General features: G+C 45.9%; 1 protein-coding gene across 1 annotated transcript in view; it reads right to left on the bottom strand.

Annotated features, from left to right (window-relative positions):
* Window positions 1–309: 309 nt before the first annotated feature.
* SLC5A7 (solute carrier family 5 member 7) overlaps window positions 310–26,996 on the bottom strand; it is a 42,060-nt gene continuing 15,373 nt past the window's right edge. Inside the window, exons 5-9 of the mRNA XM_075850337.1 lie at window positions 18,690–18,838; window positions 11,001–11,144; window positions 4,970–5,123; window positions 2,942–3,159; window positions 310–1,199 (exon numbers count right to left, since the gene is read on the bottom strand). Of these exons, the coding sequence (XP_075706452.1) occupies window positions 570–1,199; window positions 2,942–3,159; window positions 4,970–5,123; window positions 11,001–11,144; window positions 18,690–18,838 (1,295 nt within the window). The 3' untranslated portion in view covers window positions 310–569. The remainder of the gene's footprint in view (window positions 1,200–2,941; window positions 3,160–4,969; window positions 5,124–11,000; window positions 11,145–18,689; window positions 18,839–26,996) is intronic.

Consider the following 26,996-nt stretch of genomic DNA (forward strand, 5'->3'; position numbering starts at 1 on the left):
ATTATCAGGACACTGCAGTAATGTAGTGTTTGTGTATGTAGCTGCACATAGTAATATAACTATATCGCTAGTGCAGTGTAAATGAATGGAGAGGAGTGCATGATGCCGATTGGTTAGCGTCATACACTCCTCTATACAACGCCCACTTGGTCGAAAGTAAAAATACGCCCACTTGGGCATTAAGAAAGCTCATTAGCATAAACCAAAATCGCTCCTAACGTTGTGAAAATAGATCGTTTTTTTTAAATAAAAAGCATTACTGTCACCTACATTACAGCGCCCATCTCCTTATATAGGAAATAGGGCACTTATAATGTGGTGACAGAGCCTCTTTAATAACCCGTTAAGTCATCACAACATTCTGGTAAAGGTTTTTCTAATGTTTGAAAATCGATTTCTAGTCTGTGCCTTTATACTGGGAGGGTGGTATGATGTGTATGTATAATTGTGCAATGACATACATATATAAAATCATTACATTTTAGTAAAACACTGCTTACCATCTTTAATTCAGTTTATAGAGATGTCTTTGATAATTATGTAGAAGGAGCATTCTTACTATGGCTATATCAGAGGTCCTTGTTTTCAAGTTCTGGAGACTCTGGGCTTGAGTCCAAGTCACTGAGGGCCTCCTTATTTACAAATGTGGATCCAAGTGTTATGCTGTGTCTTGGGTTCACTGGAGCTAACTCCGACAAATTGATATTATCATTCTTCACAAGAGTTGTCTTGTCCATGTTCTCTTCACTGTGCTTAGCTACCACAGCATTTAGGAAATCAAACTTTGGTGACAATATCCCCTTTTCAAATAGATACTTGGCCAAGTAAGAGATGCCTATATTGGTTAAAAATGAAACCAGCATAGAGAGTGTTTTAAATGGGAATCTTTGCAAATATATATTATTCTTGTCTACGTAGCAGTCTCCGTAACAGATAAGAGCCTGAAGATGTAAATAGGGTTCTCCTCCGCTTATTCTTAGAAAAAGCCCAAAGATATACCCTATGATAGAGCCATAAGTGTTGGTTCCTTTGATAAATAAGACACAGAGCAATTGAGGGAAAATTACGATGTAGACCAAGTCAGAGCTCAGATACCAAAGTCCATAGACCGACTTTGCCAACAATGCCATTGCTGTTGCACCAGCTCCAAATATAAAGACAGTGATCTTCATAACCAAGGAAATCTCCCTCTCTGATGCCTGAAAAATAAATGTAATTTCAGTTAAAAGATATTATTTTAGCCTACAAGAAACATCATTGAAAGTATGTAAATAATCAATAAATAAAGATAGCCTTTAACCAATGATTTTTGCTATACCATCTAAGACCATCTCAGTATCCCCTATGCATGGCTGGACATATCCTAGAGTGATCAGATAGTTTACAATTGACAAGTGAGCTGAAATGGCCAAACATGAGAGTCGCTTTATTGTAATCGCATCACAACCAGTACTGCAAATTTTCTTGCTAATACATTTTCCTTGGTCCAGTCCCTTTAAACTACATAAAATAAGTAGTGCATTTAACAGGATGTCTAGTTTAGAAACCCATTTATGTACAATATTTTGAGTTAATAGAGAAAGGTCCCCATTTCAGGATCCTCATCTCGTTGCCAAAGTGGACAGCAGATGAATATCGGAGAAGGCAGGGACTTGACCTGGCAAGGAATATCTTTCCTCCCTATTGAAGTTTTTTTTTAAAGGGGTTGACCTGTTTGGACAATCCCTTGTTGTAGGAAGGGACCCCCACCCCAAATAAGACAAATAATAAAATAATAATTACAGGGTATGCCACTGCTGGCATAATGATATCTTCGTAATCTGCGAGGGAAAATCACAGAAAATGTTTAATTCGCTGCAACGCCACCACAGGGGAAAAGTATCATTACACAATGATTATTTAAATTAATGGGCTGTCCATGTGATGCACGGACATGTCAGGTTCCCCGGCATGGGATACGCCTGGCTGTAGCCACTGCCTTCTCAGGCTTGATGAAGGTCTGTAGTGAAGAGCATCTCTACTACTTCAGAATGATCTTTGCCCTCAAGGGGTGTACTTGGCCTACAACAATGTTTAGGTAGGTGTTACGTGTCAAAGTAACATCTACATGAATGCCAGCACCCAAGGTTTCCAAGCAAAACATAGCCCAGAGCATCACACTGCTTGCACATGCTTGCCTTCTTCTCATAGTGCATTCTGGTGACATCTCTTCCCCAAGTAAGCAACGCAGATGCACCCTAATGTCCATATGATGTAAAAGAAAATGTGATTCATCAGACCAGACCACCTTCTTTCATTACTCCATGGTCCAATTCTGATGCTCATTTGCACATTGTAGGTGCCCTGACTGGTCTGTGGCTACGCAGACCTAAATGCAGCAGGCTCTCATGTACTGTGTGTTCTGACACTTTTCTATTATAGCCAGCATTAACTTTTTCAGCAATGCAATAGTACAGTAGTTGTTCTGTAGGATTAGACCAGATGGGCTAGCCTTTGCTCCTCATACGCATCAATGGGCCTTGGGCGCAGATGTCCCTGTGATCGGTTCACCGGTTGTCATTCCTTGGACCATCTTTGGTAGGTACTAACCACAACATAACAGAATACCGCATAAGGCCTGCTGAATTGGAGATGCTATAACGCAGTCATCTAACCATTACAATATCTCCCTTATCAGAGTCGCTTAGATGCCCTTTGGTTACTATTTTCTTGCTTCTAGCTTTAAGAACTGACTGTTCCCTTGCTGCCTAAAATACCCACCACTGACAGACGCCATTGTAACAAGAAAATCAATTAAAAAAAATTATTCATGTAAATAGTTTTTAATAATTTTTTATATTTTTTTTATAATTATGAAAATGATTATTAATATTTATTTATTTTATTTTTCAGTGTGTGACAATCCTTGTGTGGTAACTGAAACCACTCAGGAGTAACTTACATTTTGTCTAAATGAAAGTTGATAGATATTCCTGGCAAACATAGAGCTAGCAGACAAGATTGAAGAGTCAGCGGATGACATCACAGCAGCGGATACGGCACCAAGACCAAAGAAAGAAATGTAAGGAGGACACAAATATTGGAGTACAATGGGCAGGATCATATCTGTTTCATTTCTGGTCTGTGGATCAGGTAAACCATAGGCAGTTTGATTCCATTCTGAAAAAAAATAAAATTAAATGTGGAAACACAGTCATTCTTTTAGAAGAAATTATAAAATAAAATTTTGTGTTGTCTTACATTAGTAGGCTGCTGTGCTTAAAAACAGATAACAGCATGTTGTAGCTTTAAAATTGTTATTATATTCTTTTCATTCAGTCCTAAAAGGGGTGTGGCAGGAAGTGGTAGGGGCGTGGTTTATTAGTCATAGCTGGTGCAATCAATTCGTCTACTCATCTATTGATGAATATTGATGAATTTGTATCATACACGGATGAAAAGAATATCAGATCAGTTAGAAACTTAAAGGGACGGTGTCATGATTTTTTTTTTTATTATTATATTGCTTTTAATAAAATATAAACACAAATTTTATTTATTAGTGCTGTGACTAAAGTTTTTACTGTGTTCTTACTTTTACTTCTCTATGAGGGCTGGCATTTTTTTTCATCTCTGTATGTGTCGATTAACTACACATACAGAGATGGAATACGGCGTACGCCGTCTGTGTGGGAACGGTGCATGCGCCGCTCCCACACAGACCAAAACTAAGCTTGTTCGTGGAATCCGGCGCCATTTTCATGTGGACCGGAAGCCGCTGCCGGACAGTAAGATGACGACTTCCGGCCGCAGCTTCCGGCCATATGTTCAACGAAGCGAAGGCGCAAGGAGCGTAGACCAGCGGCGGCGGCAGGAGCAGGTAATTTATGTTCGTGTATGTTCGTGTATGTGATGTGTGTATTATGTTCGTGTATGTGATGTGTGTATTATGTTCGTGTATGTTTGTGTGATACTGTCTTCTGAGCCCTGTATCTAATCCTCCTACACTGTGCAGTCGCTAAGAAAATGGCGGCACACAGTGTAGGAGGTTTGAAGAGGTTTGGAGGGGGGATTGTGGGGGGACACTAGAGGAGAGTGTGTCCACCCCAAATTTGCCGCATAAATCAATGAGGTTCATTTACCACTGTGACCATGCTGCAATTTTGGGAACTGCTCCCTCTAGTGACCAGCACATGGAAATGTTATAAATTAGAATCTAATTTCTAATATTTCCTGACTTGTGAAAAAAATAAAAAATTAAAACAATGTGTAATCACTTAAATACTAATTGTTTAACTGGGAAAAAAAATAATTTCTAGCGACACATTTCCTTTAACAAAGCTTGTATCTCTTATATTAGTATATATCATTTTGATAATGCAACTTTTTAAATAATATGTTACAGTTTTTACAAAGCACCAGAACTTGTCTCGGAGACATTGATATATGTCTATAGTATACCTAAACAAATACAAATTACTTTATCCTACGTACAATTCTGAGTTTGTACTTTTGCAGATATATAGTTAGGGTATGTTCACACGCAGTGTTTTCAGACGTAATTCTGGCGTTTTACACCTCGAATTACGCCTGAAAAAATGGCTCCATTACGCCTACAAACATCTGCCCATTGCTTTCAATGGGTTTTACGATGTTCTGTTCCCATGAGGTGTAATTTTACGCGTCGCTGTCAAAAGATGGCGCGTAAAAAGACGCCCGTGTCACAGAAGTGCAGGACACTTCTTGGGACATTTTTGGAGGCGTTTTTCATTGACTCCATTGAAAAACAGCTCAAATAACGTCCGTAAAATACGCCGCGAAAAACATGAGTAGTTACAAAAACGTCTGAAAATCAGGAGCTGTTTTCAGCCGAAAACAGCTCCGTAATTTTAGACGTATTTTGCTACTGCATGTGAACATGCCCTAACTGTAAAAAATACTTTTCTTTTTCAAAAAAATGAAAATATGAATTCATGTAAACTTTACATACCTGTGGAAGCTCCTATAGCGCCAATGAGAATTGAAGGGATAGCCATCAATAAACATCCAAAGGCAGCTAAAATAGAGAGAACTTGAGCATAAGTTGCCGAGGATGCTGATAACACTCTTTGGAAATATGCCTGCCACGGGATTCCTCCTAAAATCTGCAAAATAGAAAATTTAGCACAGAATCCATTCCAAAAAAAGAGATCCCAATAAACTCTCTCTCAAAATTTTCAACTGATCTTAAAATTCATACTCTCAAGGGCGTAACTAGAATTGATTGGACTCAGCAGGAAGTCGGAATGGGACCCCCACCTTGTTGACAGGGAACTGATCTTTACTGATTCAAACAGCAGCATAACTGCCTTTTCTCCATCAGCAATAAAAGGATAAATAGTAGTATTATATATCAAATAATCTGCGCAAAGGAGAATCCATATAGTGGAGATAGAAAAGTCACTACTGTGTTCTTCCCCACAAATAGGAATGGCCTAAAAAGGCAAACACAGGATCGGGGAGTTTGCAAATCCATTGGTGCCCACAACCGAGATGACAAAGTATCCCCCTATTATGCTAACTTTGCAACTTTTTAAATGTACTAAATGACATGGTTTTACATAGGGTGGTTTAGGGGTAAGCGATAGTTTTCCTGGTAATATGCCTTAATATTCCTGGTGGTTTAAGATAGTGAAGGAGTTAATAGTATTATCTGTCGTTATTTAGGGCAGTAAAAGGCTAGTACACATAATTTCATTTTATTTAATTTTAACAGGTCCAAAATCTGTACCGATTAATTTTATAACATATCTTAATAAAAGTTGAAGCTTTGTATTTTCAAATCGTCCCTTCACACAGCTATAAAGTTAAAGCGGTATGCCCAACTAAAAGATATATAGCATGTCCACGAGATGTCTGAGAGATCCCAGTTCTGGGACCCACACCTATATTCAAAACGGGGATCACCCGAACCCCTGGTTACTGCCAGCCCTACGTAAGAGCAGCATATTACAGGGACAAGTCCACTCTATTATTAGCCAAAATAGCAAAAAATAAAATAAAAATAATATTGTTGCGTTTGGTTAATAGGAGCGATTAAATAATATACTGGACTCATAGTCATGAGCCTGGTGAATTCATGGGAAGAGTGCTCCCCTCGCCTCTCCTTGCCTTCCACTGCCATACTTAAAGTGATTAATGGATGGCTGATGCGTATGCAGAATTGCAGATACACAGAAGTCTGTCAATCACTGTGAGGAGGGTGTTGAAAGGCGGGGGATGGGAGCGCTCTCCTCATAAATACACCAGACTCATAACTGTAAGTCCGGTGTATTTTTTACTCCTATTTGCCAAACGCAACAATATTTTTTTGCTGTTTTGGCTTTAAATGCCCCTATTAGCTAAACAGCACAGTATTTTTTGTGCAGATTGGGCTAATATGAGAACAGACCTGTCCCTGTAATATGCTGCCCTTACATAGCTGCTTTAAAACAAGATTATTCTGATTCAACAGTATAGTGATCCTCTCCCCAGTCTGAAATGGCTGTCAGTGGGAAGAAAATATTATATTCAACTGTTCAGCAAATTCAGATATTTACTAGAGATGAGCTCATTTCACAAAATTTGTTTTGGGTCATATTCAAATGATAAATTTGCTGCGAATTGCAAGAGCTCCCTCCAATTGCCCTGAGAACTTGTGTCTGAGTTTCTGATGTCTTCTCTGACCTATCCAGTCTCTTTGAAGCTTTGTTTATTTTTACTCATGTGTGGGAAACAGTATTCTGTGAAGCGCCACCCCCTTGTTAGCACAGCCTCCCCCACAGAGTGTACGGCCCTCCCGTTTTGACCAGGCCGTTGATGGAGGGACATGTGACCAGGCACGTTCATCAGCAATATCCGTTGAATAACATTGAGTACAACAAGGAGAACTAGCGCTTGCGCCGTACCGTGTGCAGTGTTATTTATTGTCAACCACTGATGGACATGCCTTTTAAAGCCCAGTCAGCAAAATGGCAGCCGAAGCTTGCTGGCGGTCACCGTTTTGTCACGCTTCGTGCCTGCAAACCCAGACATACAGACTGAATTGGATTAGGGTAGAATTAATTTGCTCATCTTTAACCCCTTCACAACATCCATATGGCTATATACCTTTCAACTGCGGATGCCCCGTGCAGTTTTCACGTATATAAACGTTGGCAGCCTGGAACGGGGTTTAATGAGTGCAGTGCTGCTTCATTGTAAGCAGTACTGCCCTCTCATGTCTGACGGGGCTCTGAGAGCCCTGGAATACACCGCCCATTTAGATAACGCCACACACAACTCTGCTGTAGATAGCGCAAACCCCCTGTAGATAGCGCCACCTAAGCACCCTCTAGGAGCGGAATCCCTGGCCAGAGCGATCTGACCGGAGATTCCACTACAAGAGGGGGCTTGGGTGGCGCTATCGACAAACGGGGGGTGCTATCTACAGGAGGGGTGAAGCTATATGCACGGGGTGGCACTATCTTCAGAGGGAATGGCGCTATCTACAGGGGGGCTCCCTCTAGGGATTCCCCTCCTAGAGGGAGCCCCCCGACATCTCTCCACCCCCCCCAGGAGAGTTGTGTTTAGTGCTATCTACAGAGGGGGTGTATTTTGGAGCTCTCAAAGCCGCGGCAGACTTGAGAGTGCAGCGCTGTTTACAATGAAGCAGCACTGCACTCATTAAACCCGTTCCAGGCTGCCAATGTTTATATATAAGGACAGTGTCGTTAGGGGCTCCCTCTAGGAGCGAAACCCCTGGCCAGAGTGTCGGCAACACTCTGGTCGGGGACTCCGCTCCTAGAGTGAGCCCCTGATGTCATTGCCCATATATAGACAGAGAGGTGAAGTGCTCCCTCTAGCTGCGGAATCCCTGGCTATAGCTCTCTGACCGTGAATTCCGTCCTAGAGGGAGTTTATGTGGCGCTATCTACAGTTGTAGGGGGTCTGATGCTACCTACAGGGGGATTGTGCTTCCTACAGGGGGTGGTGCTATCTAAAGGGGAGGAGGCGCTATCTGCAGGGGGTGACGCTCACTTCAGGGGGGATGGCGCTAACTGCAGGAGGGATGGTGCTAACTGCAGGGGGATGGTGCTATATACAGGTGGTAGTGCTATCTATAGGGGGATGGCACTATCTGCAGGGGGTGTGGTGCTATCTACAGGGGTTGCTATATACAGAGGGTGTGGCACTATCTACATAGGCACTGTGGCACTATATGGGCACTATCTACAGTGAGAACTGTGGCACTATGTGGGCACTATCTACAGTGTGAACTGTGGCACTATGTGGGCACTGTCTTTGTTTGAACAGGCAATGTCTACTGTGGGCAATGTGGCACTATCTACAGGGATATTGCGGCACTATCTACATGGGCACTGTGGTGTTTTCAGGGGGTTGGGACAAAAAAACCCTAACAAATAAAATTCATCCATTTTTTTTTAAGGGCCATGAAAAATGGATGGCAAATGGCGGTTAAAAACGGTTCGACGGCCGGGAAATAGATTCAAATTTTGAGACACACCGATGCAAAACAGCCATGAAAAACTGACAGTTAATCCATTGTTAACTGCCCTTTTTTTTCACGTAGTGGGAATATAGCCCTCTTCACTCTCCCCTCACAGCGATCCAGGCTGATAGAGCGAAAAGAAGACTTATTGTTACAGAGCTATATATAAATTGCAAAAAAGTTGTTTTTTTTTCACATTTTTAGTGATTTGTCTGCTCATGATAAAAATTAAAAACATGGAATTAATTAAAGTAATCTAGAAAATGAAAGCCTCAAAAGTCTTGTAAAAAACAAAGTAAAAATGTTCGTGATATTCAAAGTGGTTGCAAAGATATTATCGTTTAAAGAAGTGAATATCAAAAATGGAAAATTTGACCTGGACACAGGGGTATCAATGACCCATGGCAGTGGCGTAACTACCGCCGTAGCAGCAGTAGCTGCTGCTACGGGGCCCGCGGCATGAGGGGGCCTGTGTCGCCTGCCGGCATGGGCCCCCACCATGGCCGGAGGCTCCGCTAGCAGCCGCTATAGCTGCTACAGCGGGACGCCACTGATCACTACGGCAGAGCAGGGAGGTATCTCCCCGCTCTGCCATTAAACAAAAGACATGTATCCCCTCTCCACAGGACAGGGGATACATGTGTGACCGCTGGCATTGATAGGGAGAACGGGGGACTAAAAGTCCCCTGAAGTTCTCCATCACAAACCTCGGACTTCCGGGGTCTGTGTCAGCAGCTCCGGAGAAATGAATGGAGCGCCGGTCCTGCTTGTGCGCATGCGTGACCAGCGCTCCTTTCATTGTTATTGAGCTGCGCAGACACCGGAAGTCAGAGGTTAGTCATGGAGAACTTCAGGGGGACTTTCGGTCCCCCTTTCTCCCTATCGCTACCAGCGATCACACATGTATCCCCTATCCTGTGGATAGGGGATACATGTCTTTTATTAGGACACACTGTAGGTCGCATTTATTTGGGAGGGGGCGCTGTATGGTGTTCCCTACAGGGGGGGGGCTGTATGGCGTTCCCTACAGGGGGGGCTGTATGGCGTTCCTTACAGGGGGGGATGCTGTATGGCGTTCCCTACAGGGGGGGGAAACGCTGTATGGCGTTCCCTACAGGGACGACGACGCTGTATGGCGTTCCCTACAGGGGGGGGGACGCTGTATGGCGTTCCCTACATGGGGAGGACGCTGTATGGCGTTCCCTACAGGAGGGGACGCTGTATGGCGTTCCCTACAGGGGGGACGCTGTATGGCGTTCCCTACAGGGGGAGGACGCTGTATGGCGTTCCCTACAGGGGGGGACGCTGTATGGCGTTCCCTACAGGGGGGGGGGCTGTATGGCGTTCCCTACAGGGGGGGCTGTATGGCGTTCCCTACAGGGGGGGGCTGTATGGCTTTCCCTACAGGGGGGGCTGTATGGCGTTATCTACAGACCTCCCCTGTAGGGAACGCCATACAGACTCCCTGTAGGTAACGCCAGACAGCCCCCTCTGTAGGGAACGCCATACTGCCCCCCGTAGATAACGCCATACAGTCCCCCCTCTAGATAACGCCATACAGCCCCCTCTGTAGATAGCGCCATCCATACAGTCCCCCTGTAGATAACGCCATACAGCCCCCCCTGTAGATAGTGCCATACAGCCCCCCCCTGTAGGGAACGCCATACAGTCCCCCCTGTAGGGAATGCCATACAGTCCCCCCTGTAGATAACGCCATACAGCCCCCTGTAGATAACGCCATACAGCCCCCCGTAGATAACGCCATACAGCCCCCCGTAGATAACGCCATACAGCCCCCTGTAGATAGCACCATACAGTCCCCCCTGTAGATAACGCCATACAGCCCCCCCGTAGATAACGCCATACAGCCCCCCGTAGTTAACGTCATACAGCCCCCCCATAGATAACGCCATACAGCCCCCCTGTAGATAACACCATACAGCCCCCTTTGTAGATATCTACAGAGGGGGCTGTATGGTGCTATCTACAAAGGGGGCTGTATGGCGTTATCAACAGGGGGGCTGTATGGCGTTATCTACAGGGGGGGCTGTATGGCGTTATGTACGGGGGGGCTGTATGGTGTTATCTACAGGGGGACTGTATGGCGTTATCTATGGGGGGTCTGTATGACGTTATCTACAGGGGGGCTGTATGGCGTTATCTACAGGGGGGCTGTATGGCGTTATCAAAAGGGGGGGGTTTGTAAAAAAGGCACTATCTACAAGGGGGGGGGGGGTTGTGTGACACCCGGGGGAGGGGGGGCCCCAGTCAAAAGTTTGCTATGGGGCCCAGTCTTTCCTAGTTACGCCCCTGACCCTTGGTCATGAAAGGATTAATGTTTACTCATTATTAGATTTCCAGCCCACAAATTCATTCTGAATGTTAAATTAAAGAGAATGATCATACAAATACAGCACTCAATCTGAACTAAAGGTAATCTTTTTTCACACTGTGCCCTTTTCACACAGACCTCACAATTAATCAGAAGAAATAGAAAGGAGGTATTGTTTACCAGAAGCAAGAAGCTGTCAATCCAAGACCAGGCATCTTCTTTACTTATGCTGCCCAGCCAAGGATCCTTGTAGACTTCTTCTACAGCTGTCACTGTGATGTCTGTTACTGCGGGATGAGTCATTGCAAAAGGTACACTGATCCACTGCAACAAAAAGAGACAGTATGTCTGAAACACTGGACTTATACATTGGCATTTTGCACATTAAAATCTGTAGTATATGGTATTTGAAAACAGGGACATACGACTTGAGTTCCTGGACAAGCAATTAAAACAGGCTAAGAGGCAGACAGTGCATAAATGCAAACATATTATAATAATAGTTTGCAAAAAAAAAAGTCTATCATGTTAGACAAAAGTCTAAAAACGTAATAAATTAAAAAAAATCTAATTACATGGTTATAGTTTTCCAAATGAATAACTCAGAACATAACATGCAAGATCTATGTCTAATTTTAACTGCAGCGTAACTACCGCTGTAGCAGCCATAAAGCATGCTACAGGGCCCGTGGCATGAGGAGGCCACCATGCCCTGTGGGGCCGCTAGAAGCCGCAATGGCTGCTACCTGCGGTAGCATCGCCACATTTAATATTATCTGCGTCCTTTGGACGCAGATACTATTGAACACTATGGCAGAGCAGGGAGGTATCTCCCTGCTCTGCCATTTACTAGGCTACAGGCCACGTTCGGCCTGCAGCCTATCAGGCGCAGGGACAGGATCCCTGCGAAGGCCGGTGTGATGATGTCACTGGATCACGCCGGCCTACGCAAAGGATCCCGTCGGGGATGCTGTGGAGCAGCTCCGTTCTTCGCAGGAAGTGAGCATAATTTTGTTGTTTTATGTGTTTGAGGGCTCTATATACAAAGGGGAGGTGTGAGCGCTATCTACAGGGGGGGGGGGACTGTATGGGACTATCTACAAGGGGGGCTGTATGGCACTATCTACAAAGGGGGCTGTATGGCACTATCTACAAGGGGGAGGTTGGGGAAACTATTTACAAGGGCAAAGTAGGGGGACTATCTACAATGGTGGCTCTTTGGCACTATTTACAAGGGGGAGTTGTAAGCGCTATCTACAGTGGGGGCTTCATGGAACTATCTACAAGGGTGAAGTGGCAGGTGCTTTCTACAAGTGGGGCTGTATGGCACTGTCTACAAGGGGGGCTGTATGCCACTATCTACAGGGGGGACTGTATGGCACTATCTACAAGGGGGAAGTTGGGGGCACTATCTACAGGGGTGGCTGTATGGCACTATTTACAAGAGGGAGGTGGGGGAGACTATCTACAGTGGGGAGGGGGGCTGTATGGCACTATCTACAAGGGGAGGTGTGGGGCACTATCCACAGGGGAGGTGTATGGCACTATCTACATGGGGGCTGTATGGCACTGTCTACAAGGGGTAGGAGGGCACTATCTACAGGGGAGAAGGGTGGTACTATCTACAAGGGGGGTGTGACACTATCTACAGTGGGGGCTGTATAGCACTGTCTACAGGTGTGTCTTTATGGCACAATCTACATGGGGGACTGTATGACACAATCTACAGGGGGGTTGTATGGCACAATCTACAGGGGGGACTGTATGGCACAATCTACATGGGTGCCTATCTACAAGGAGGGGCTGTGTGTGGCACCCAGTGGAGGGGGGGCAGTCAAAAATTTGCTATGGGGCCCAGTCTTTCCTAGTTACGCCCCTGCGTGGAATTGTAATTTTTTTGTCTGGTCAAAAAAGAGTATTATTTCAACATACTATTGTCAGTAGCATAACTACAGGAGGTGCAGAGATTTCAGGCACACTCAGGCCTTAAAAGCCTAAGGGGACTCAAAGACTATCCTGCCACATAAAATGCCAGCAGTAGTATAGAATGCTTGTGACAATTAGTGGGAGCCCTGGTAGAGATTTTGCAGCAGGGCCCAAGAGAGATCAGTAAGTTTATTGAATGAGGAAGGAAACCTAACTTTTAAGTTGATCACTTAATTATGCAAAATACACCCTTCCTATCGATTTGGTGTGCTACATGCACTAGTATATAGTTTCCAAATTCGCAAGCCTACGGGTAGCTGACTTTTACCTGCGGAATCCTTGGGAAAGGAAGATTTCACAGTGTATTTGCTGCATCGACGATGAAAATCGGCTGCATTTATGCAAAACAATGAGCATGTTGCGGTTTTGAAAATCCAAGACATGCTCGGCATGCACATTTCCGTGCAGATTTTTTTTGCTATGCATTGATGTGGTTTTGTAAACTCTATTGCCATGTATTGTACTGTATATTGCAACAAATTTTCAGTGCAGAATCCGCACCAAAAAAACATCTGAATGTGGGCTAAAAATTTGTGGGTTTAGACAATTCTGCAAAACCCGTTGCTGACAGCATGGATGTCAACCCGACTCCTTAATGGCAAATTTCACTAGTTAGTTGGTTATATGTCACTCACCTTAACCTATATGAACGTAGCCACTGACTGGTACCACTTTTTTTTTTTAAACAAAGTTAAAAAAAAACAGGTAAACCTAAGAAACAGTAATAATGTATTACAGAAGATCTGTTAGCTCCCCTGACGTATTTTTTTTTTGTAAACACTTGTATTCCCCATTAAATAACAATTCTAGAGCATTTTTTTCTTAGCACTAATAGCCATGCTTCTGTTATCTATCCTGGAAAGCGCTGCTTGCCTGACTCTTTCCATAACTCCCATAGACTTTAACCCTTTATCGACATACCACCTACATGTACGTGGCAGCCGTTAATGGGAAGAATAGAGCGGGCTCACGGGCTGAGCGTGCTCCATACTCGCTGAATACAGTAAAAAAATCTATATAAAAAACATGCAAATTGCTGTTTTTGGTCACCTTAGCTCTCCAACAACATTTTATAAAAAGTGATCAAAAAGTCGCATGTACGCCAAAATGGTATCGGTGAAAACTACAGCTCGCCCCGCAAAATTTAAGCCTCACACCGCTAAATTGATGGAAAAATAAAAAAGTTATGACTTTCAGACTATGCCGACAGAAAACATTTTTAATATAGCACAGTTTTATTTTTTTAAAAAGTGATAAAACATTAAACAAAACATATAGATTTGGTTCCGCTGTAATCATATCAACCTATAGAATAAGGTGAATATGTAGTTTTTACCGCTTGATGGACGCCGTAGAAAGAAAACCTCCCAACAATTGTGTAATCGCTTTTTTTGCCATTTCACCCTACAATTTTTTTTTTCAGCTTCTAAGTATATTATGTGGTACAATAAATGGTGCCAGGAAAAACGACAACTTTTCCCGTAAAAAAATAAGCCTTCATATGGCTATGTCAACGAAGAAATAAAAAAAGTTGTGGCTTTTGGAAAGCCGGGAGGAAAAAACAAAACTGAAAAAACTCAAATTGGCCTGTCTTTAAGGGGTTAATAAAGAGGGACCCCTGTTCTCTTAATAGATGAGGGTCCCAGTGGAGGGAGCCACACCTATCAGGCATTTATGGGATATAAAAATAAAAAAGTATATTACGTCTTATATCAGGTCTATCATGTCTGAACAATCATAATCCTTGCACTGGGGACCACACCAAATACACCAACCTATAATATTTTCCTCGATGCCTCACAAAAATCAGAATGCAAAACAATGCAGCAGAATATAAATATATTATTATCACTTTAACAAATAGTTGCACAAACCACTAAAGGCACCAAATTAAAATATAATATGTAAAAGATTGCACACAAACAGGACAGTGTGATATATAAGGCAGGACAAAAGCAGTAAATAAAGTACCAAACTAACCAGTAATTGTTTACTATACATGCAGAATTGCAAAAAATGTTGCATTAGGCTGGGTTCACACAACCTATTTTCAGACGTAAACGAGGCGTATTATGCCTCGTTTTACGTCTGAAAATAGGGCTACAATACGTCGGCAAACATCTGCCCATTCATTTGAATGGGTTTGCCGACGTACTGTGCAGACGACCTGTAATTTACGCGTCGTCGTTTGACAGCTGTCAAACGACGACGCGTAAATTGACTGCCTCGCAAAGAAGTGCAGGACACTTCTTTGCAATGTAATTTGAGCCGTTCTTCATTGAAGTCAATGAAGAGCAGCTCAAGATTACAGGCGTCAAAGACGCCTCGCATAATGCGAGGAGGAGCTTTTACGTCTGAAACAACGCTGCTGTTTTCTCCTGAAAACAGTCTGTCTTTTCAGACGTAAAAGCCTCTCATCGTGTGCACATACCCTTAGAGTATATCCATGAAACAGATGCGGACTCAGTACACAAGTAGACATTACCCACCATATGCCATACTAACTGCCTCCACACTGCCCAGTATTTATATTTTGCAAATTTTTTTCGAGGTTGGTGCATTTATGGGATATAATTGCTTAAGATGGAAATGCCCCTTTAATGTTATTAAAACCTTATCATGGTATATTATGTATATATCAGGTTCAGTAGGCCGGTCCTGACTGAGATTGATCTGGATCTCTGGCCACAAAAGGTCATGGGTTTCTTACTACTATAGGCATGATACATTTGGTTTGGGTAAATAAAATGCATTTGGGGAATACCCAAATGGTTTTTTTCTTGCAGGCATGGCGCTTGAATTTTAAGGAGTGTTATAACTGACTGCTGGCAGACCTAATTAGCAACAGAGCGTGATTCCTATTATTGTTAATTTCTCTATATCAGGGCTTATACACATGAACATATGTCAAATCGGCTCATAGACTTAAGCCTATCGAGGAATCCGTGAAAACTGACAAAAATAGGACATGTTCTCTTTTTTTATGGGCCATTAAAACAACGGCTGTGTTAATAGTCCCATAGAAGGACAAAATTTTTATGTAGCCATGTGACACACGTTAAAAAACAGCCGTCACACAGTCGATTTTCACGTTTGTGTGAATAAGCCTTTCTTTTGCTTGTCTATGTTTTTTCTTACAGATAGCCATAGGCCATTTTTACACTAGTGTATTTTGTTCGGTATTTTCCATTAGTATTTGTAAGGCAAAACCAGTAGTGGAACATAAACAGAGAAAAGGTAATGGGAAGATTTTCCCCTCATGTGTTTTGGACCCATTTATGGTTCTGGATCACAAAAACTCATGCAAAATACTGACCAAAATAAGCTTGAGTGGAAGATGTGCCTAAGAGAGAGGCAGCGTTGTACATGATTCTGTAGCAAAAAACTAACCTTGCACATCTTTTTTTACCTATCCTTAATCTCTAAAATAACAATGCTATCATCATCGGCGTGTTCAGGGATTCCTTTATATGCACGTGTGTGTACAGAGCCATATCGTGTGTTTATTTCAGACTATACTTCCAAACAAATTGATGTATAGGACTGTCAATAGGAAACACATATCATATTAAATTAAATGACCATATATGACATATAGGGTCATATACACTATATGGACAAATGTATTGGGACATTTACATATTACACCTACAGGAGCAGTTAAGACATCCCATTCTAAAGCCATAGTCTTTAATATGGAGTTGGTCCCTCCTTTGCAGCTAAAACAGCTTCCGCTCTTCTGGAAAGGCTTTCTACAAGATTTTGGAGTGTGTCTGTGAGAATTTTTGCCCATTCATCCAGAAGAGCATTTATGAGATCAGAAAATGATGTTGGACGAGAGGGCCTGGCTCGCCATCTCCATTCTGTTAGATGATTTTGAGGTCAGGGCTCTATGTGTGCCAGTCACGTTCTTCCACACCAAGCTGATCCACCATGCCTTTATGGACCTTGTTGTGTGCACTGGGGCACGGTCATGCTCAATAGAAAAGGGCCTTCCTCAAACTGTTCCCACAAAGTTAGAAACATACAATTGACCTAAAGGTCTTGGTATGCTGAAGCATTAAGATTTCTCTTCAGTAGAAGCAAGGGGCCTAGGCCAACCCCTGAAAAACAAGCCCATAGCATTACATGTGGGGCAATGAAGTTAGGCAGGTAACATTCTTCTGGCATTTACCAAACCCAGACTCATCCATGAGATTGCCAGATAGAGAAGTGTGATTCTTCACCTCACGGAACACGTTTCTACTGCTCCAGAGTTTAGTGGCGGCGTGCTTTACACTGTCCGACCACCACCATACTCCAGCCGACGCATGGCATTGTGCTTGGTCATGCAAGGCTTGCATGCAGTTTCTCGGCTGTGGAAACACATACCATAAAGCTCCAGTTTTTGAACAGATGTTAATGCTAGATCAAGTTTGGGGGTATGCAGTTATTGAGTCAGCAGAGCGTTGGTGACTTTTATGCACTATACACCTCAGCACTCAGCAACCCCGCTCTGTAACTTTATGTTGTCTGCCACTTCGTGACTGAGTTGCTGGGGTTCTTAAACGCTTCCACTTTGCAATAATACCACTCACAGTTGATCGTGGAATATCTATGAGGGAAGACATTTAACGAACTAACTTATTACAATGGTGACATCCTATTACAGTACCACGCTGGAATCCAGTGAGCTCTTTAGAACGACTTATTCTTTCACAAATGTTTGTAAAGGCAGACTGCAGGGCTTATACACCTTTGGCAGTGTGTCTGAATGAAACACCTGAATTCAATACTTAAGGGGTTTATCCCACCACCTGTTTTGCTCTTTAACACTCCTAAATGTGTTATAAAGTGAATTTAATGTGTCCTCATAGCTATATTAGCTGCAAATAAACCTAGAAGGAGAATTCTTCTGAAGGCACACGTGATGGAAATTGTGCTACACTTTCCTACAAGACCCATAATTCCATTAATGCGCCTCTGTATCATAGTTCCTCTCCATGATGCAATCCCTGCATGAGTATGATTCTTCCTCCCTGCTGTGCTCATTACAGAACGTCAGAAATAGTCCCATGACGTTCTGAATATCGACACAACAGGGATCCACTACTGCACACAGAAATGAGACACTAGACAGTCAGAGACGCATAAGCGGAGAGCACCTAGGGGATTCATTTGCCGCTAGATGCTCTCTAGATCTGGCTGCATGCTGAAACAGACTGCAGCGGCGTATACTCCGGCTACAGCACCGCTGGAAGGACGTGCAGAGCGATGGACATATAAGGGAAAAAGAAGCAATATCTAGGGATTGGTACAGATTTTTTAATATGTTTAATTTGGTACATGACTTATTTTTTTTAAATTGAATGATTTTATTGGCATATGCTTTGGTGTGACAACCCCTTTAATAGGTGTGTCTCAATACTTTTGTCCATATAGTGTATACTGGCAAATGAAATCATACATAGTTCTTGTCCCAACTCCTAATTCCGTTAGCTTGAGCCATTTCTAGTGGTCACTTTGATATGATAATAATATATTTAACCCATGAATTAGTGCATATTCATTGACCAATGGTATATAATTTTGCCCAGTAATATACATTATATCCAGTATCATCATACTTGGCTACCTAATTTCAACAAAGTCCTATTGCATAATACAGTACATAGCTCTCTTTCCTACCGGACAAGATACCGTAGAAACCAATCAGATTTCAGTTTACGTCTGAAGACAAACATTGTTAGGCACCGTATTGACTTGGCTACATTATATGCAACTTTAAAGTTTAGATAAAATTGTGACTTTAGAGTTTAATGAAAGTGACTATAAAAAGATGTAAACATTATAAAACACGTAATAATAGCAATGTAATAATGTTTGCTTTTTACTTTTACTCACCAATCCCAGAAAGATGCAGAAAAGCTGAACGACATCAGTATACGCAACAGAATACAGTCCACCGACAAGAGTATAGAAAATGGCTATCAAGGCGGACACTACCACTGAAATGTTGATGTCAATATCCACTATAACACTTATGGTGGCACCTTGTAACAAAAAAAGATAAAAATAAATTATGATTCCTTAAATTCATATGATATTGATGTCATCTGAATCTCAATAGACAAGTGCAATAGACTTTATCGGCCGTTCTTTTTGTAAATTAACCAGTTCTGTTGTATAAAAGTCTCATCATTGTGCATATGCATGCTGTTACTTAAAGAGCATCTTTTATCAGAATGCTGTTATATATGTTTTAGATTCTGTTCGGGTCTATTTGATGGCAAGAATAGCGCAGTCTGAGGCATATTCTTCCAATCAAAAATACCGGAACCCTGACGGAAACCTGATGAATCCAATTATGGTGTCTGTCAGAATTCGTCTGTATCCAGATGTGGCATAGTTTCCACGTCACAGTTATAAACGGAAGCCATGATGCTACTGTGATCAGAGCCTTAGACTAATCATTTTAGAATTATATAATAAATATATTTTCTGTATGTGCAGATTATTGTTCTTTAGGACTTACCTTGTCATCCTCATTCATTGCGATCCCGAATTAGATCTGTGTATCTTAATCAAAACTACTGCTTGCATTTGCATGAATATTCATTAGAGCCCCCAACCCCCTTCCTATCATCTAAGTATACATCATTTAGCAGTTTCCTCTACATGATGACATCTGATTGGCCTGTCATGTGACATCACATTCACTTTTGAGCAATAATTAGCAGGATTTGTCTGTGTACTACTGTGTGCAGCCATAGCCCAAGAATAGCATTATAGCAGCGATTCCATTTCCTTATCTTTTCTCTTAAGGAGGTTCCATACATACTGTATATTGTGTTATAAACTATTTTCATTATACATAATTTAGGGCTTTACCTCTCCGAATGATTCTATACGGCAGCGGTCTCAATCCTGTGGCTCTCCAGATGTTGCAGAGTTGGAGCAGCAGCTGGAGGGCCGCAGATTGGGAACACTGCTATAGGGCAAAATAGAAGTGATGACTTGGTCAGTGACGGCTTTGACAAATCACATTCACTGTTGCTCAACAGTGAATATATTGTCACATGACAGGCCAATCCACTGCTAAATTATATTTCCAAGAGGGCTGGACATGGATAGGACCCGAAATGAGTAACCATGTTGATAACGAAACACAGATAACATTCAGGAGGATTGTAGTGTTAGTTATAAAAAGAAAATGACCCTCACATTGTCAAAAATAGATTTGTTAAATTAAAAAAATGATTTATCCAAAAACATTCAAATATAGAAGGGGCTGGACAGAGCCTGCAGGGCTGAAGGGGAAGCCTCCATGACCTCCCTGGTAGGGAAAGGGTTAACAGGTGAGGGAGAGTTGGAGGGAGTTGAAGGGGGGGGGGGGTCAGGGAAGAGTCAGGGGGCTGTTGCTGCTCTTCCCGCTGTTTTTCGGCATTGAGCCGGAAGCAGCGGGAGGAGTAGCACAGTAAGGACAAGCTCCCCGTTGCCCGCGCTCTTACTGTATGTCGGAGGTAGTTTTGTTAGAGCAGCTGCGTGCTGCTGCTGTGCACCACGGTCCCGGATGGCTGGAGGAGACCGTGGCTGCATTAGCGAGGATCCCGGACGCCGTGTTGCCACGTCAGGCCCGGCGTTCGGGGTCTGTTGCAGGAGACAGGCTCCCCTCCCCCGGCCCCCTTCCTAGCATGGCGGCGGGGGGGGAGTCGGCAACAACTGCTCCTGTCCGGAGCAGGCAGAGAGCGTTGCCGGGGGTGACGGCGACGCAGGCCGGGTCGACCCGTCCCTCCCGGCGGTCTCGACCTCCAGAGCGCCTCAGTCCTGAGGCAGTCCCGCGGACACGGCGTCGCAGAGGGAGCCCGATCTCGGACGCTGCAGGCCAGGCAGCTGGGGGGACCGCCCCTTCCCAGGCCCTGCGTCCTGGCAGGAATCCCAAGCCGCGACGGGGTCCGGCGGTGAGCAGGGAGTCGCAGGCCGGGCTCCCTGTCACCCCTCCACCATCGGATGGAAGATTTGGAGGACGAGGTACGGCCGCCCCGCCTGGTGAGGTTCCGGCCAGGGGGCAGGCTTCGTCAGGATCATCGAGACGGACGCCTAGATCTGCAGCGACGTCGAGGCAACAGGTCCGGTCGGAAGTCTGGGTTCCATCGGTCGGGCGGCAGGTTGCCGGCCCATCGGTCAGCGCTTCATCATCTCCGATCCGAAGATGTCGGTGGGATGGCCAGTCGTCTGCGAGAGATGAGCTGGAGGAAGGTGAACTGGACGTGTATCGTCGAGGTCAGGATGGTCCGGCTGACGGGAACACAGCGCCTGTGCGGCCCGGTGAGTGTGTAACTCCATCATTGTCATATCCAGCGATTTTTATGTCGGGTGTCGGCGGGGGGGCTGCTAGCGTCGCATCGGTTGCCGGTAGTGGCGCGGGCGGGCGCGATGGCGCGGGTCTGGCAGATTTAGTGGGTTGCCTGAGGGAGCTGGTCGGGCGCCTAGATAGGGCGGCGGCGCCGGTAGTTACGGAAGTGTCCCCGGCGGTAGTGTGGGAGGGCCCCAGGGACGTGGGATTGGTACAGGCGCGGCCCGTGCTGGCGGTTAGGGAGGCGGTCGCGGTGTCGGTACAGACCGAGGCACAAAAGGATGGTGATCGGGTGCGTATTGATGACCGTGCTCGGGGGGAGGTGTACGTTTGTTTCGAAGGTCCGTTGGGGGCGCATTTAAAGCAGGAGGTGCGCGAGCGGATCTGGAAGGACGAATATGTTGAGATTTTTTCTCTCTTGTCACTCGCTAAATTTAATTTGGATAAGAGCAAGCGGGACGAGAGTAAAAAGGACGAGGAGGAACGGCGGCGGTATAGGCTTATCCCGCAGACGTTCGTTAATTGGTCGCAGGCGTTCGCCATATTGGCTAGTGTGATAGGGGAAAAGGCGCCGGAAAACTGTTCGGCGTTGTTTTGTTATTTTGATGCCATTGGGGAGGCTCATAGGGCGTATGGGGGTCAGGCGTGGCTGCGATACGATGAGCAATTCCGTCAGCGGAAAGCGGTTCGGCCGGCGATTCAGTGGGACCAGAAGGATATTGCTCTCTGGTTACGGGTTACGGCTCCGGTTAGGCAGTCCTTTCCCGGGAGCGCCGGCCAGGGAGGCCAGTCTAGTCAGGTTGGACAAAGAGGCGGAGGAAAGGCGGGTTTTTGCTGGCAATTTAATGAAGGCCAGTGTAAGTTCGGGGCCACGTGCAAGTTCAAGCACGTGTGTTCCGAGTGTAATGGTGCATCACACGGGGCGGCAAAATGTCTGCGGAAAAAGAGGTCAAGGAACCAGCCCTCCGCGGCTGGTCAAGGGGGTGTCGCCGGTGAGGGTGGAAAAGATGGCCCCTTATCTAAATGAGTATCCGGATAGGGCGGCGGCTAAGTTGCTTTACGAAGGGTTTCGTGTTGGTTTTGTTATTCCTCCGCCTCCTTATGAGGTTCCGGTTACGCGGAGGAATTTAAAATCGGCTTACTTGCATGCAAAAGTCGTGTCGGAAAAGTTGTTAAAAGAAGTTTCGTTGGGCCGCATGTCGGGGCCGTTTGTTGAGTCGCCTGTAAAAGATTTAGTTGTGTCCCCGTTGGGTATTGTCCCTAAACGCGAGCCCGGAAAATTTCGTTTGATTCAACATTTATCGTATCCCAAGGGTTCGTCCGTAAATGACGGGATTGATCACGAGTTGTGCTCCGTAGTCTATACCTCATTCGATAAGGCGGTGGGTTTAGTGCGGACTGCGGGTCCAGGTGCGCTGCTAGCAAAAACCGACATCGAGGCGGCGTTCAGGTTGTTGCCAGTTCATCCAGAAAGCCAACGGCTGTTGGGTTGTTTTTGGAATGGGGCTTTTTACGTGGATCGGTGTCTTCCGATGGGGTGTTCCCTTTCTTGTGCATACTTCGAGGCGTTTAGTAGCTTCGTGGAGTGGGTAACGAGGGGAGTATCCGGGGTCGACTCGTTGATCCATTACTTAGATGATTTTTTGTGCGTTGGCCCGGGGGGTTCGCCGGTTTGCGGTAATTTGCTTCATGCACTACAGAAGGTGGCGAGGGATTTTGGGATTCCTTTGGCGCCGGAAAAAACGGAGGGCCCGGTAGCGACGATTTGTTTTTTGGGAATTGAAATAGACTCGGTGGCAATGGAGTGTCGTCTCCCTGCGGATAAGTTGGGTGCTTTGAGGCTGGAGGTACGGCGGGCTTGTAGACTGAGGAAAATGACGCTGCGGGAGCTTCAGTCGCTGCTGGGGAAGTTGAATTTCACCTGCCGGATTATGCCGATGGGGAGGGTGTTTGGTAGGAGGTTGGCGGCGGCAACGGCGGGAGTGCGTGCGCCGCACCATTTTGTGCGGCTCAAGGAGGAGCACCGAGCTGATCTTCAGGTTTGGGATGACTTCTTGGGCCAGTACAATGGTCGCTCGCTATGGATGGCCCCAGCGCAGGATACGAGCGATTTGAATATCTTTACGGATGCGGCTGGGGCGGGCGGTTTTGGAGCGTACGGGGGAGGTCCGTGGTGCGCAGGTCAATGGCCGGCTACTTGGGTGTCCAGTGGACTCACGCGGAATCTGGCCCTGCTCGAGCTGTTTCCCATCGTGGTGGCGGCTACCATTTGGGGGGACAGGCTCAGGGATAAGAAGGTCCGTTTTTACTGCGACAACATGGGGGTGGTGCTGGCCATTAATAACATCACGGCGTCCTCTCCTCCGGTAGTTCAATTGTTGCGACATTTAGTGTTGGTGTGTTTGTCGTTGAACGCGTGGGTGGTGGCGGTGCATGTCCCGGGAGTACGGAATTGTATCGCTGATGCTCTTTCTCGCTCGCAGTGGGACCGGTTTCGGCAATTGGCACCGGGAGCGGAACGTCTCGGTTTGGCTTGTCCGGAACATCTTTGGGATCTGGTATCGGTCCCGTAGAACAACTGTTACAAAGGTCTTTGGCGCGCACGACGTGGAGTGCTTATGCTGCTTGTTGGAGGCAGTGGGAGGAGTGGGTAAGAGAGTTGGGTGACGTCAATACGGATAGAGACAGGTTGGTGGCACTTTTGTACTGGTTAGGGGACGCCTGGGAGGCGGGGTTTTCAGTGGCAAAGGTGAACCGGTTCATATCGGCGGTGGCGTTTGGGTTTAAGTTGCGGGGCTTTCAGGATGTATCGAAGGAGTTTCTGGTGTCGCAGGCTTTGAAGGGGTTGCGCCGAGGTAGGGTGGAGGCGGATAGCAGAAGGCCTGTGTCGTTTGCTTTGCTTAGCTCGTTGGGCGGTTCATTAGCATCGGTCTGTCGTTCTTCAGACGAAATGGATTTGTTTCGGTTAGCTTTTTCGTTAGCGTTCTTTGGGGCATTTAGAATAGGTGAGCTGGTGTCGCCAAGTACCAAACAGGCAGGTGGGCTGAGATCTGGGGAGGTGAGCCTATTCGCAGATCGGCTGGAGGTATGGTTGCGGCGGTCAAAAACTGACCAAGTAGGGAAGGGTAAGCTGATAGTTTTGTTCGCCCTCCCGGGGTCGGTTATGTGCCCAGTAGAGTTACGCCAAAAAGGGGGTCTCCAGATTTGCCTTTGTTGCGTCATGTGGACGGGTCGTTTTTGTCCAGGTTTCAGTTTGGAGCTGTTTTTAAAAAATGTTTGACGGCGGTTGGGGTTGCGGCAGGCTCATATTCATCTCATTCCTTCAGGATTGGCGCAGCAACAGAAGCGGGGCGCTGGGGTTTGGATGAGGAGGGGGTGCGGCGTATTGGTCGTTGGGAGTCCAACAGGTTTAAGTCCTATGTCCGCCCCCATATGTTATGAGGTTTGTTGGTAACGCTTTAAAAATGTTATATGGTGGTGCCTAATTGTTTTTTCCGTTTCAGATTCGCCTCCGTGTTTGGTGTGGTTGATGGGTCATTCTTACGTGCACTGGGGGGCTTTGAGGGCGGACGTCCGCCCGGATGGTCGTCAGTTGCGCATTTCGCGACAGGATGCGGTTGTGCATTGGCTGGGATTTAGAGGTATGTCGTGGAGCAGGGTGTTGGCGGAATTCCAGACATATGCTCGGCTGGATAGGGTTCCGGAGGTCTTAGTGTTGCACGTGGGCGGGAATGACTTAGGAGTCCGCCCCTTTCGTGAGTTGGTGCGGGATATCAAACACGATATGTTGTGTTTGTGGGTTTCTTATCCCAAGTTGGTGATAGTGTGGTCGGACATAGTCCCAAGAAAACATTGGCTGTTGGCTAGATCTGTGGAGAGAGTCAATAAGGCTCGCATTAAAGTTAATCGGGCGGTGTCCCGTTTTGTGGCAAAAAGCGGGGGCATTTGCGTGAGGCACAGGGATTTGGAGTCAGGAGTGGGGAATTTCTGGAGGAGTGACGGTGTTCATCTGACCGAGGTTGGCATTGATCTTTGGAGCTTGGCGATAGCAGAAGGCATAGAAAGGGCGGTGGTGGTATGGAGGAACTCACAGGCTTAAGGTGGTCAAGGCCTGTTTCGCTGTGGCGGGGGGAGTCCTTGAGGCCAGTCAGTACAAAATGGTGGGGGGGTCGCATCGGGGGTATGCGTCCCCCAAAAAAGGTACATGGTTGAAGACTTCATCGGGTGTTATCCCTTTGAAGTGGTCTTCTGGTAGAAGGTATATCACTTGAAGGCTTCATCGGGTGTTATCCCTTTGAAGTGGACTTCTAGTGGTCGGTATATCACTTGAGGGCTTCATCGGGTGTTATCCCCTTGAAGTGGACTTCTAGTGGTTGGAGCCATCTGCAGAGGTGAACGGTGCTTCCGAGCTGGTTTACGGCTGGAGGTAATTAGTGGTTTGCAGATGGCTAACTCGGTGTGTTCTTAAAAAAGGAATATCTGAAAGGGCTTCAAGGACTTCCTTTGCTCGGGTTAATGTTAACGTTAAATTGTTATTTACGTTTCTGACCCATGTTGGGTCATGTGAATTATTAGAAGGATGTAAAGGATCTGCCAGGCACTGCTTCGGGGTTAATTCCCAGAATTAATCAGTCAACACCTGAGTGTACATCCCTGAGACAGACACCAGCTTCCTCCACTCAGGCTGGCAGGCTTAGGAGTGGGAGAGCCTATCGCAACCTGGCCAGACTCAGCTAGCTCCCGCCCTCGGTCTATTTAAGCCTGCTCTTCCTGTCCATCTGTGCTTGTGAATTCTTTCCTTGAGGTTTCCTGGCCCGGCTACAGCTCCTGCTACTTTTTGATCCTGCTCCATACAGACCCCGGCTTACCGACTACTCTTCTGCTTTTCGCTTTGTACCTCGCACTCTCCTGGCTTGACTCGGCTCGTTCACTACTCTGTTTCTCACGGTGTTTCCGCGAGCAACTGCCCATTTCCCTTGCTTGTATTCCCTTGTTTGTTTGTCGTGTTTGTCATGCACTTACTGAGCGCAGGGACCGCCGCCCAGTTGTACCCCGTCGCCTAGGGCGGGTCGTTGCAAGTAGGCAGGGACAGAGTGGCGGGTAGATTAGGGCTCACTTGTCCGTTTCCCTACCCCCCCCACCATTACAAATTCACAAGCCCTATACCTAGTCTACCCTGGTCCCTGACACCATTATGGAACCCCGTGAAACCCTGGCTCAGCAAATGCAGGGTCTCTCCCTACAGGTCCAGGCCCTGGCTCAGAGGGTCAACCAGCCTGATGCTACCTTGGTAGTTCCCCTCACCGCACCCCTTGAACCCCACCTCAAGTTGCCCGACCGGTTCTCAGGTGACCGGAGGGCTTTTCTCTCCTTTCGGGAGAGTTGTAGGCTTTACTTTCGCTTAAAGCCTCACTCCTCAGGTTCTGAGAGCCAGCGGGTGGGTATAATTATGTCCCGGCTCCAGGAAGGGCCCCAAGAGTGGGCCTTCTCCTTGGCTCCTGGCGCCTCTGAACTTTCCTCCGTTGATTGTTTCTTTTCTGCCCTCGGACTTATTTATGACGAGACTGACAGAACTGCCTTTGCCGAGAGTCAGCTGGTGACCTTACGTCAGGGTAAGAGACCTGTTGAGGAGTATTGCTCTGACTTTAGGAAGTGGTGCGTAGCTTCTCGGTGGAATGACCCTGCCTTAAGGTGCCAGTTTAGGTTGGGTCTGTCGAATGCCCTGAAAGACCTGCTAGTTAGTTATCCCTCTTCTGACTCCTTAGACCAGGTTATGGCTTTAGTGGTACGACTTGACCGACGTCTCAGGGAACGACAACGTGAACGTTTATGTGTTTTTTCCTCCGACTCCCCCA

This window comes from Rhinoderma darwinii, chromosome 2 (genome assembly GCF_050947455.1).
Source record: "Rhinoderma darwinii isolate aRhiDar2 chromosome 2, aRhiDar2.hap1, whole genome shotgun sequence".
NCBI classification, from domain to species: domain Eukaryota; kingdom Metazoa; phylum Chordata; class Amphibia; order Anura; family Rhinodermatidae; genus Rhinoderma; species Rhinoderma darwinii.